Raw genomic sequence first — 14,007 nt, 5'->3', positions numbered from 1 at the left:
GTTTTCGTAGTAATTTGCCTCTGCACTATACTTTTGCTCTGGTTTATGCTTTAAGATGCTTGTTTAAGAAAGGAGATGCACTTATGACTTCTGGTGACTAGTAGTTCTCTTGAATACCTATGTTGAATACACTTCCTGTAAGTCGCTTTGGATAAAAGCGTCTGCTAAATGACTGTAATGTAATGTAATGTAATTTTAAATCAGACTGTTGTTTATTTCCTTTTTATAATAACTTCAATAACTAAGCCGATAAAAAATCACGTGTGTGTTTTTTATTAGTTATTTGTTGCAGCCTTGGAGTACTTCTTGTGTTTTCTTTTTCCTCTTTTGTTAACCTCCTGTGTGACATTTTGTGGATTCAATTGACACCGGCCAGAGGCCTTACTTTTACTTCCATCATGCCCGAGGTTGTTGTTGGCGTGACTGCAACATGAAATCACAATGATTTAATTTCCATCTGTTTTTCAATATCAACATGAGGTGCTGGAGAGCGTCTTGCCAACTTGTTTGAGGCTGTAAGGGGGGGGGATTGACAGGAAACTCACTTTTAAATATCTAGTGGGTAACATGTGTTTTTTTAATTCAAAAGATGAAGTAAGCAGGGCTTATGGGTCAACGGCGAGGCCGGAGACACCCTCCGTGTGTGTACGGAGGTGCAGTTGGCCCCTGGGGGCCCTGCAAAGCACCGGATTGGCAGTTTTGTTGGCGCTGCAAACGTGAAGGACAGAGGCCTTTAGCTAAAGATACAAGCAGTGATAATCCATTTTGTGCTGTCTGTTGCTTTCACCTCCCGGGCTGCCCCACTAAAATTAGATTATTACACCTAAAACAGAACTCGTGGAATCCACTCCGTGTGGAATAACACACAGATGGGCTTCCACTGCGCAGGCAGGAATGCAGCTTGAGAATACAGACCGCATACGTAGCCTTCCTCTTCTCACCCGAAAGCCTAGTGTTGTATTTCTGACCGGCTGAGGACAATTGCAAATTAACAAAGGTGTCAGTGTGGTAACATGCACCAACAGGTGCCTTGGTTCAGCTTCAAACATGCAGGCTATAAGAGAGAGAGCGAGAGCTTATATAATTGATCATATTTATTTAAAGGCTCAGTGTCTTGGAGCAGAGCGGCAAAGTAGAACCCTGGGAAATCTTCCCAGCGACTATCAGCCTGATATAAAACTGTGTCCCTGTTTATTTGTACAAACCCCCTGTTTAGTCTTTTTTAAACTAATCACCAAGTAGCGAAGCAATTTAACATATTTGCCTCTGTCTTGCTGGCCTCGGCTGCTTGCCCATGACGAGGAATGTTAAAACGTGTGGGACACGCCAAATCCAGCTCATCTGCTCACCAGAGCAGCTCCAGACCCGGACGGGCCCCGCAGTTCGAAAGTGTGAACTGGCCAGAGAGAGTTAACAGGTAGCCAGAGAGAATACCACCCGCACCAGAGGCTTCTTCTTCACTTTAGTTTCAGAACTTAAAGTCCTCATGTCCTGCTTAATCACATTTAATGAGTTTGTTGCAACAAAACAAAGTTCTTAAATGTTAATTTATAGGTCGAAACACTGATAAATTCCGAAGTTGCTACCCCTTGATGAGCATATGTTACTCATACTTTCTTATATTCCTTTCCCTTTCCTCTTAGATTCTCTCCCTTTAAGCCATTGATAAAAAAGCAGAGGATACGCAGTACATAAGTACGTAAAATATAAGAACATACTTAATCCAAAAAATAGTTATAATCAAGAATCAAATAATCACAGAGGTATGAGACCGCGGGGGCAACAAATATACATTTAAAGATCTCCTTCAAGCTCCCTCTTGCGTCATCTCTTATAGATCATTATTCCAGATGGAATCACATTTCCCTCTGATCAATGGGGATTTAAGGGTGGGAGCACTACCCCCCTGATATTACGTCTGGCCCCGACATAACTGCAACAAATAAGTTTTCCGTTTTTCAACCCACATTCATCCCCAGTAGGGGAAATGATTAACCACAGTGTTTTTAATGTGCGTATTGTTCCTCTTTTGGAGAACCAAACCTATGGGGGAGGTGGTGGTATGTTATCGTTGTGCTTAACTTTTTTGGTAACCCTAAAAGCGCATGTGGACTCCTTCACTTGAAATGGTTTCGAACCGCCAGTACTATTACTATTACTATTTCTATATTTGTAATTAATGTAGATCCCTAAAAGTATGATTCCACTTTGACAGTCTTGTGTTTACGTAAAGTAAAATAATAAGACATGTAAACTTTCAACAGTGGGGTGAATCATTTTTATTGGCAAAATATATGCAAACATTCTTGTTATTTCAGCTTTTCCCAATCCATATAAGAATGCATATGTTTTTCTTCCTGACACATTTCAGCGTAGTAAAGAATAGAAGCAGAATGGCATTAGGAAATATGGACCGCTAGAGCACGAACATGAGCGTGGCGCTCCTCTGATCGACTATGCTGTAAACATGCCCCCAGGTTGTCAGCAAGTATTTTTCCAGCCCCTTGCCAGCCAAGCATAGCTGCTTCTAAAGATCACCCGCCGGAGATGTTGATCTCATCTTACCACTATTTGGCTGTATAAGCTTTTTGAAAGACAGCGATTGCTGCCAAGTTACTTCAATTTTTTTTAATTTTAAATGAAAGCGTATTTGTTTTCTTAAAGGGCAATTTTTCAGTCAGACCTCTATATCAGAGTTTACTTTGGAGAACAGAAAGGGGGGTTTCAAACACGTGCTATTTGTAGTTGATATGCATTAACAAAAGAACTGGTGTGAAATACTCGTGAACGGTACTTTACAAGGAATGCCGCTCGTCCTCAACATGCTCCTCCGTCACCCCGGCTGTGTGAATTTATGGAAAGCAGCAGAGAAAAAAAACGTTGAAACCGTATCCGGTGGGTTACGGTGGCGGTGCCAGACAGATGATCCGGTTTCGGAAGAAGAGAGAGTCTGGATTTGGCCTAGAGGGGCGCATTAAAAAACCTCAGGGGCCTCCCTCTCAGATGAGCATCCATTTATCAACATGGTTGTAATGGGCCGATGTTTAATTAGTCATGTAATGTGACAAAGACAAGAGCAAGTGCATGTCATGGGAATGTTAAACAACCGCCTGCTTTCTCCTTTGTGTGCTACACTCAACCCTGAACCGCAAACCGCCTACGCTCACTCGTCAGTCCTGATCCGGAGCAAATTCTTCCACCACCTCCCTGAAATCCTCTACTAACCTTTACCCTGCTCATAACCTTTTGACACCGTCTTGCCTATTTTATACAGCCAGTGCCTTGACACCAAATGAAACAAGAGGCCTAATTAATCATCCGATCAACTTATCCTGAAGTCCTGCTTTTTTATCAGTGCGTTCAGGTTCCCTTGGGGCTTGTCTCGACTCGTCAGGAATGACCGGCCGAGGCATTCTGGACCCCAGGAATGTGGCTCGGTGGCACCAGGGTCACAGTCAGACCGCTCATCGCTTCACTCTTTTTGCTTGTAGCGTTTCCTGTAGCAACACACCAAAACAAGGTCGCCTGATATGCCTGATCTTGGCTTTTGTCCGGGTTTGGTCGATCCACTTTCTAGCAGGTCTTTGCTTTTGGAGGGTCAGGAGCAGAGCAGCTTGTCCGATGCAGCAGAGGCCCTCGTAAGGCCCCTCAGAGCTGTGTGGTCCCTGAGGGAAGCCTCAAGTTTCGGTCGTCGGCTAATTGAGCGGGATGACGAGGCCGGAGAGGCGTTCGGCCCCGTCCTCTCCTACGGGTTTGGTTTATGCAGCCCTGCTGACTTTGCTGTCAGTGTCAAACGCTTGTTAGGACATCATCAATCTCGCAGCAGTTAAGAATATTCCCAGAACAGAATGAAGGGGGCAGGTGATAGATAGGCAGGGAGACGGAAGAGCAAGGGGAAAGTCGTTTGAAAATGTGGAAGGAAGGTAGTCATTGACGAGAAAATGACAGCCTTCTTCAGAAGGAAAGAAACAAGAATGACATAAAAGTAAAAGTGGCAGGTGTTGAACTTTCTTACCATGAAACAAATTAAGGAAGTGCTTGTTGGGAATGTGCCTCTAGGCTTCTTGTGAGCGGTAAAACAATAAATCACTGTTTTTCAGAGAAACCACATGCATTGTTCGTTTTGTCCACATGCCAAAATTAACGCTCTTGGGTATCAAATCTTGACAGAGAGATAAATTACACTCATCACCAGTTGTAAGCGACGGAAAGGGATTTGTTCGTGCAGTGGACGTATACAAGTCCGTGTTTGTCTTTACCACGGAAGTATCCATGCAGGGGCTCAAGCCGAACACACATTTGGATCTATAAATCATTTCCTACCATCCTCAAGACTAATCTCCAACAGCTTTCCTTCCCTCCCCTCATTTCTTCTCTGTCTCTTTCCTCATAGTCCTCTTTTCTGCTCAATAACACTTCACATTGCTCATGCTCAGGCCCCTCGCTCGCCTGCAGCACTGACCGACGGTAAAGTGATTTGAAAAGGAGAGCCATAAACGTGATGGATGTGGTCCAGCTCGAGGTTTTAGCCCCAGCTGTCGGGCATGTTTTTTGTCATCTCAGACAGACCCGCTGGGTGCGCTCCCTTCTGCGACCGCGCTCATCCACTCGCCTTGCGGTTGAGGGGGAGTTTTAATACAAATATGTTCTTAAAGGCTGTCGAGGTCACGGGTTCAAATCCAGTGGCTGTCACTACTGTGAAGATCGGAGATTACATTTTTATGAGATGAGATCTTTACTGGCATCTACTGAAAGCCAATGTGGTGCAGTTGAAGTGACGTGGTGAGCTGGTATTGTGTGTGTTCAATAAATGCACAGGTGGTCTATCTAATGTTTCCTTCTTCGGCTTCAAATGCAGGTCATATAAATCAATCAGTTTATGTTTTCATTTGTTTTATGATCTAGCTCCCATGGTTTTCCTTTTTTTTCCCTTCCACAGGCTCGATAACATGATGATCCGGCCCTTTTCCCCTCCCCCTCCCCCCCTCTATTCACCGTTTTCCTCCTGCTCCTCCCTTTCCTTCCTCCATCCCTTGTCTCCTCTTCATTTTCTCACACCCCTTTGAGCTGGACTTCCCCTCATGACCCCTGCTACTTCCTAGACGGCCGCCCGCGACACTGCCTATCGGAGTTCATCAACGCGGCTTATGGCGTCCCAGTCAATGCTAGCCATTCGCTAAAAGGGCCTGATTATGACAGCAACATCCCCACCTTGACGGACCTCCACAACCCGCACAACCTCACCTGCTGGGTGGCTCATGGAGGTCCCGACAACGGAGAATGGGTCCTCACGCTACCTCTGGGCCGCCGCTTTGAGATCACCTACATAAGTTTGCAGTTTTGCCAACAGGGGGAGCCATCGGACCCCATCTCAATATCCATACTCAAGTCTATGGACTATGGGCGCACCTGGCGGCCGATGCAGCACTACTCCAGCGACTGCCTCGGGAACTTTGGGCTACCCTCCCAGACGGTGGCCCAGACGAGGCACCAAGAGACAGAGCCCCTCTGCTCCGACCCTCGTCCACTGCAAAAGCAGAGGGGCGGCATGGTGTTGGCCTTTTCCACCCTCGACGGACGGCCATCCTCTCCCGATTTTGACCACAGCCACACCCTCCAGGACTGGGTGACGGCCACAGACATCCGTGTGGTCTTCCGCCAGGTGTCCAAAGACGCCACGGTGGTCAACTCGGATAAGAGAGAGGAAGCACGACGACATGATGGTGCAGACGATGACCGAGGAACTGGGCTTCTGAGGTGGAGATCAGGCTCCAAGGGGCACGCTGGAGATCTGGTGGACATGTTGAATACAGATAATACACTGGCTTTTTTTGAGAGGGAGACAAAAAACTCATTGATAAGGGGGAGAAACAAAGGGGAGAAAGTGGACAAACACGGAAGGAAGGGTCATGATAAAGGGTCAGGTCAAGACGAGGATGGACACAATGTGACAAGCAAAGAAGGGGGTGATAGTTTTAGCGCAGGCACGCTCTCTCATTCAAAGAAAGGCGGGAAAGCCAGAGGGCGTGGCCGCAAGAAGGAAAACAATCATTGGCTGCCTTGCCCCAATGGTGGTTGTATTTGGACGGTTGAGGGGCGGGGCAGGGACAACAGGGGGCGGGAACTGAGGAAGAGGAGGAACAATAATCTCAACACAAGGCAAAACTCCAGGAATCTGCAGGTGGCCCCGCCCTCTGCTGTACGACCCCCTCTGGCCCTCTCGGACCTGCAAGTCGGCGGCAGGTGTAAATGTAACGGACACGCCTCCAGGTGTCGCCGTGACGACACAGGCCAGGCAGTGTGCATGTGCGAGCATCACACGGCGGGGCAAGACTGCGATGTGTGTGAGGATTTCTACTGTGACAGACCCTGGCATCGGGCTACACCCACGCACCCAAACCCCTGTGTTGGTGAGTCCTGCATCTTTTTGCTGAATGAAATTAAATTACTCTGCACACTTTTTTTTCCGTATATTTTTTATTGACAAATGACCATATGAAACTCATGTGTTATTTATTCATAAGTGTATTTTTTCCTCTTCAAAACAAGGTCAAAATCAACAAAATAGAATAGAAAAAAATAAATATCTACACATATGATGTAGTACGCTGGAAATGCCTCAGCAATTTTGTATTGCACTTCCATAGAGCTGGAGAACAGAGAGACAAGAAAAAAAAGTTTTCGAGATGGATTTCCCATGATGCAACTAGATAGTGTCTTTCTGAGTGCTATGCATTCATGCCTTCAAACTCCACACTGACATTTGGTTACGCAGGCTTTCTGTTATAAATGTGTTTCCCAGTCGAGGTCGACATGACATCATCAGGGTAATATTCTCCTCCAGAGCCTCAGGAGCAATGATAGATCTTGCACAGGCTGAGTAGTACTCCTCATGAAAGAGTAAACTTATATTATATTATATATGCGTGTATGTGACTTTAAATAACACATTTTAGATTGTAAATCACTAATAGACCAAGTTGTTGAACACAGGTTTTTACTTTTTAATCTTTCAACATAGATCCTTTGACAATGGGGCCGCATGTTGTTCATGGTTTGAGTCTGGACAGAGGCTCATGTTACATGTCAAATCCACATCCCCATCATTTTTCTTCCCCTAAACTCTCTTATGAAAGCATAAAATGTCCCAAAAATATGGGGTAAACTAGAATGAACAGACATCAGCTCTTAAGAAGTCCCAGTGTCGTGGCATCTTCTCAACTTACCAACACTGCAATGTGTCACCATGCACTGACATGAGCATTACTCTTGTGTTCCCAACCATTAAACCTGATCACTGAACCAATCCAAACATGAGATGCGACATTATGTGATGAGCATTTTGTTGACTGGTATTCATTATATTTCTCCCTCGTCAGCCTGTGAGTGTAACGGCCACTCAAACAAGTGCCGCTTCAGCATGGAGGTGTTCCAGCAGTCGGGCCGGCGAAGCGGAGGTGTGTGCCAGAAGTGTCGCCACCACACGGCCGGACGCCACTGCCAGTACTGCCAGAACGGATACACCCGCGACCAGAGCAAGCCGCTGAACCATCGCAAGGCCTGCCAACGTTAGTCACTACATATGTGTGTGTATCAACCGTATGCATGTTCTGGACAGAGTTAATGGGACGAAGGGAGAGTATTCTTGTTTGTGTATTTGTGCACATGCATGGGCGAATAACTTAAACAACTATCAGTGCATTCTTGGAAGATGAAAAGCAAATCATAGTGTGAGGGACAGGGTTTATATCTGTCTGCCTGAATGCATGTGTGTGTGTGTGTGTGTGTGTGTGTGTACACACCCACTTTGTCTCTGTCCGAATGCGCAGAAGTGTTTATGGGGTGGTTACATTGTGAGAGCGGACAGCTATTCCTGTTAGCAATATGCACACGAAAACACTCACAAACCCCACTGTTCTGCCACCTGTATCCCCATAGTTACTGCCAGCTGGTATCTGCCGTGACCCCTGACCTTTGACTGGTCAGATGTCCTAAGTGACTGTGACACTCTGGTATGCTCATGTGGAAGCTTGAACACAGGCATAATATATCCAAAGTTAATGGGCTCTCTTTGAGCTTGACACATGTACAAAAAAATATAAGCTATGATTGAATATCATCATATTCTATCACTTTTAATGCATGAAACAATAGCAAACTGCAAATTCATGACCTCCACCACACAGTATTACATCCCACCATTAATTTATTGAAGCTATAAATATGCTAGTCACTCTTCAGGGCCCAATTACTCATTCTCTCCCGTCAGGTTGTTTGGACTGATTGTAAGGATTTGTGTAAATATTACTAGAGTGCGAACTGAGCTGCTGAAGTGTGGCTTCCTCTCTCTATCTGTCTTCTCTCATCGGGTCTTATCCTGTGATAGTTGTGGTAAATAAAAAGCTTTGCAATGTAAGCCATGGCAAATCCAGGCAGTAACCATTATACAGCCTCACAACAGGCAACATTAAAGGAGAACATATAACTTATTTTTAGACCTTATTGCTCTATTCCTGTCAAATTTGACATGTAGCAAATAACCATGACTAAACCAGATCACCGCCAGCATGTGACATTCAGTTGATAGCTCTATGAAGGAATGTGTCTTTGTTTACCCAACAAGAAAGCTGTAAAATAGCTTTTATGGTTTTAGTAGAGGTCTTTTTTTGAAGGACAATCCCTCAGGACGGATGCTGTCAAGCAGGATTAAACATGGGTGTCGTCACTGATGGATGGTCTTCTTAATCCTGTTTACTGTCCTCTGTGCAGTAGTCTGACTTTGACACAAGTTTTTGCTTAATATATCTTTAACTGGCTTCCGCAACTCAATGCGGTCTACACCACAAAGGCAGGGCAACTGGCTTTTGTGGTTGTACTGGTGAGCTTCCACAAGCAGTCTTCTATGATTGGCCACTAAAAACCTTCACTGGGTATCTTAACCAACCACCAGACTACTACGATTACTCCTAGTAATGAACCCAGAGGGAATCATCACCCAACTCTGCAGCTCCACTCAACATACTAGCGTCTTTTACGGCATGCAGCTTTAATGTTTTTGTTCACTTTCACCAATCTCGTCAGTGTAATTTCCAGTGGGCTGCTGTTTTCAGCGTAAACCACTGCCCTGCACCAAACACCAGACAAGTAAAGTTAGTGACTAGCTGATGAACACATTGGAGCTAAAGAGCCAGATATTTCCCGAAGGATGTGGTGGAGACCAAAACAGAGATACAAGGAGGGGCAAATATTAGATATACAGGTGTAAGACGAAGAGAGACAAGACTGTTGTTGTTTGCTGATGTGTAATTACGCATCTGGTTGATAACACATCCCCACATTAACCTCACCTGATAATAATATGTCAGTTGGATTTTCAGCTTGTTTCGCTACCCCCCAAGTGGCCAATTAAACAGCTAAACAATTATTGCTGCTTTAACCTCCAGGGTACAAACAGTAAGACATTGGTATCTCTTCTCTTTTTAAGCGTGTCAGTGCCATCCTTTGGGAGCAGTGGGTCACTGGTGTAACCAGACATCAGGTCAGTGTCTGTGTCGTGAAGGGGTGACCGGCCTCAGGTGTAACCGCTGCGCCACGGGATACAAACAGGGCAAGTCCCCTCTGCGACCCTGCATACGTAAGTCAACTACCAGTATTAATGTTTATGCAGAATCACAGTCAGTGAAATACCTTGATATGGAAACCTTGATAAGTTTTTTGTCCAAACTTTTGAAACAACCTATGTTTGAAGCTCATGGGCGTGCAAATAATGGAAGTTGTCTCCAAGAATCAAAGGCACAAGTACAAGGATCAGTCTTTCCCCAACCTTAATCTAGTACTTTTATTTGACTGTACTTAAGTTTGACATGAGGGGGCATATCAGAAAACATTTCATGATATGTATCTCAGATCAAGTGAGGACTTGTTTGAATATGGATTAGGAGTCTTAACTCATCTAAAAAAAAATGTTCTCTCTGCATTCGATGCATGCCACCCTGCTCAAATAAATCCCAGACTTTTAATAGTTTGTTGTCAGTCATGGCAAAGTGACCTCTTTATTTTCTCCTTCAACCTCATTTGCTTGTGGCCTAAATGGATTAAACCACCTATCAAGCTCTGTAAGCCTTTATCAAGTAGTAGCTCAATATAAAAGGGGCCGCCGCTGTCCAGACTAATTTGGCCCAATCCCCCCAGCGTGTCCCCTTCTCATCATCCCTAGAGACGGTTTCCATAGCAGCGTTAACATGAGCCGACCGCTACAGGGAAACCTCATCTCCAGCTGATGCGGGATCAGCGTGGATTGTTGCTACTCGTATCTCTGCGCCCGGCCAGGGCCGAACCTCAGGGCCGCGAGCGCTAATCCACGTGCGCTTCGACGGCTAATCGCACAAGTGTCGACAACGACGCTGGCGCTGCGTAAGCCCCAATCAGGTGACATAGGGAGCCAGGAGCGGCGAGCTTCACACCTGTTGTGCAGCTCAAAGCGCCCCCCTGCCCCCAATCACAGGGCCCAGACTCATAACTCTCCCACAGAAAGGAGTGTGTGAAAGAAAACCTTGTTTGTTTTTACTGCCAGACCATCTCAGGCTATGTATAGCATCTCTTCGCCCCCCACCACCACCTCTAAAACCTTGCATCAGGCGAACCAATTGGCACGCGGCAGCCAGGCTAAACTTAAAGTTAGCTCACGCCGAACCTTTTTATCCACATCTTGAACAGCATAAGAAGCTCGCAGAATTAAAAGGTGTCTCTGCTGTCCTTCCCTACAAAGGCAATATGTAGTAACTATATATCTGGTCAAGATTGAGAGAAACGACAACCAGCTACATAGCTAAAGCGCCAGAGCAAAATAAAGGCAAAGCTAGCTAGTGAGATAGCCATGGTTAGCCGTAGCTAAAGCGAAACAATTTAATTAACTGTTTACTTACAATAATCTGTAAACAGAAAATATACATTTTAAAGAATTGACATCTTGGTTATTAAGAACATTAAGCCCAGTGTCGAGTGTGAAGTCTTTCAGGAGTCGTTCCAGAGAAAGCTCAAAGCTGCAGTAGCGGAGGCCGAGCAATCAGCGAACGGCTACTCCACTTGTTTTAAACAAATTAGATCAAATTAAACAATTACATTAGTGTCAAAATAAATATCCATTGTAGAATAGAAGGACAAGCAGACACCTAGTAAAACAGTGATATTGGATTCCTATGAACTATGGAAGGTATATAATCAAAATAAAGTTTATTTTGTCAAACAAACTAGTTACAATGGACAAGAAAGTATAGTCAGCAACTTTATTTTCTCCGAAGATTATTCAAAGTCAGACTGCAGTCACATTCGGTTTGATCTATAGTTATGCTGTCATGCATACCTATTATTTGATCAGATATTTCTTGGTGGAAATCATAATTATTTCCCATTCTATACAGTACTTTCTTTCAGGCCAAGATTATACAATGTCTTATATTTGAGAAAAAAAAGGGTATTTTATGAAACAATTCTCCCAGCTACATATTGAAAAATGTTTTATCCTACTATCACTTATCACTATCAAACTATAGCCAGCCCTGCTCTCAGGGGTACACTGCATTTATCTCATTTTGACCCCTCACATATACTGTATGTACATACAAACACACAGCACCTTCCTGTCATTTAAAAGTAGAAGGTGTAGGGTGTCACTGGCCCAGTTGTGTCAGAGACGACAGGACATGGGCGGGAGGACGGAGTATGAACGTGGTAAAATATCACAAGCACTGTCACGGAAACACACTTTTACAAGAGGCCTGGATAATGTACATACAGGCCAGGTCACACACACACATTTGTTTAATGTTCGAGACAAAACTATACAAGAAGTGATGGTTTGACCTTATTAAATTACCAAAAGTAAAGTTTGCATCTATATGTGGTGTTCAAGAGCGCGCCAGAAAGTGTGTTTCTCGCCCGTAAAATAGGACCACACACGTTTCTGACACTTGCTTATCTTCTGTGCAGACATGACCCACGCACAGAGAGGCGTTCAAGCATAGCGCATAACACACACTCGGTTTGCTACAACCTGGCGGCTCATGTTGGGTTCGCTGAATCTTCTTTGTGTGTCAGTTTCTGTCACCTGCCTGAAACTGTGTTTATGTTTGTAGGAATTCAAGAGGTTGCTCCGACCCCGGTGTTCCAACCTCAGTACAGCATAGGTGAGAAGATTTACAGGCTGGTTATCTGGTTGTATTTTGTGTTTTGTTCTGGCTGTCTGTCTTTCTTTTAGTCCAAATTTGGGTTCATGCTCTGCTGTGCTCTTATCTGCAGTTTATCACTTTGGCTCTGTTTGTCAATCACCTTGTAAAGAATAGAATGTACATTAAATCAAATAAGGACTCAGAAGGCAAACTGTTCGGGGCCACTTTCACTTAAAGGAAAATATGCTTTTGCCATAATAAAATTAACTTTCTAAACCATCCCTTAAACCCCGTTGAAGTCTCCTCATGTTCAACAAACACATTTATCACCCATCAAAACAAAAAAATCTCCTGCTCTAACTATTCATGCAGCGGCTAACCACTCCCTCCTAGTGGCGGCTGGAGTAACGTCCCACCTGCTGCGGTCGAGGTCATCTGTTAGTCACAGGATACTGTGATGACAAATAGAAGCAGCCATATTGTAATTAGGGGAAAAGACATGTGCTGATATGCTTGCTATGAAATGATACCCTCTCATTTGATGCATTCTCCCTCCCTCTCTTTTTTTCTCTCTCTGTTATAGCGGAGGAGTGTGTTTCATACTGCCAGCCCTCTCAGGTCAAAGTCAGGATGAACTTGGAGACGTATTGTCAAAAGGACTTCGGTTGGTGCCATGATTTCTTATGTTATCTTGTCAAATAAGAAAAAAAATACAGTTTGAAACAGTTTGGTATTCTTCACTTCTTTTTTCCTCTGAAATAAAACGTAAATATTTATGGATAAATAAATAAATTATAACCTGTAAATCTGATGAACGAAACCAAATTTACACAAATATTTACAGTAAAGTATAAAAATAAAAATAAAAAAAAGATAATGCTACAAAAATGTATTAATAAAAAATGTATATTGCATCTCTGTATTTCTCAGTGCTGAAGATGCAGGTGAGAGGGATGGAGCGTTCAGGTCCCTGGTGGCAGTTCAACATATCAGTCCAAACAGTCTTCCGCACGGGTTCCACCTCCCGCGTTCGCAGGGGCCCCCAGTCTCTCTGGGTCCCAGACCGCGACCTCGGCTGCGGCTGTCCTGCCCTCCACGTGGGCCGGACCTTCCTCCTGATCGGTGCGGAGGAAGGCGAGCGGGGCTGGGGCCCTGAGGAGAGTCGCCTGGTGGCGGACCGCTCCACTCTGGCCCTCCAGTGGCGGGAACACTGGAGCCCCAAACTGAGGGGCTTCCGGGGGCAGGACAAGAAGGGCCGCTGCCCACCGAAACACCAGCACCACCACCACAGGGAGCCAACAAAGCCCCAGTCCGGGTACATCCCTCCTCACCTGTTGACTGAGAAAGAGCCTCACAGTGTGGACTCAGACTCCGAGAAAGTGGAGGACACACAGACCTCAGTGGTGCCCCACACACACTCTCACACAGACGCAGAGGTTAAACCCACAGAGGCGACCCCGTCGCCAAATACACCCGCTCTGGTGTGCTCTACTGTAGGTTCTGGTTGAAAAACATAAACCACAAAAAGACATTTTACAGTGTTTTCCCGAAGATTTCAGGAGAAACAGGCTTGACTTTTTCTTCAACGTGGAGAAAACTCCACAAACACAAACACACCTGTTAAATGATCAAATGTTCATCTTAAATTGTGAAGAAACACAAAAAGTCCTCATATAGAACTCCACCAACACAATTGGAACTTTGTGGAATATTAGTTGAAAGAATTTTAATATTAAAGTCTAACTAAACTAAATGCCATGCAGTATTTTTGTCTATAAGGTTTCTATTTTTTAATATTTAATCATATTTATACTTGGATCACTTTATGTAGCACACATAA

General features: G+C 44.6%; 1 protein-coding gene across 1 annotated transcript; it reads left to right on the top strand.

Moving 5' to 3' along the window:
* Positions 1 to 4,949: 4,949 nt before the first annotated feature.
* ntn5 (netrin 5) lies at positions 4,950 to 14,007 on the top strand. The gene is given in 7 exon segments (XM_054601570.1): positions 4,950 to 4,977; positions 4,980 to 6,410; positions 7,380 to 7,568; positions 9,485 to 9,634; positions 12,135 to 12,185; positions 12,751 to 12,831; positions 13,098 to 14,007. Coding segments are annotated over 7 exon segments (2,508 nt in total). The 3' UTR covers positions 13,676 to 14,007.

The sequence above is a fragment of the Anoplopoma fimbria genome, chromosome 7 (genome assembly GCF_027596085.1).
Source record: "Anoplopoma fimbria isolate UVic2021 breed Golden Eagle Sablefish chromosome 7, Afim_UVic_2022, whole genome shotgun sequence".
Taxonomy (NCBI): domain Eukaryota; kingdom Metazoa; phylum Chordata; class Actinopteri; order Perciformes; family Anoplopomatidae; genus Anoplopoma; species Anoplopoma fimbria.
Note: the sequence above shows the minus strand (reverse complement) of the source record. Positions and strands in the feature narration are given on the sequence as shown.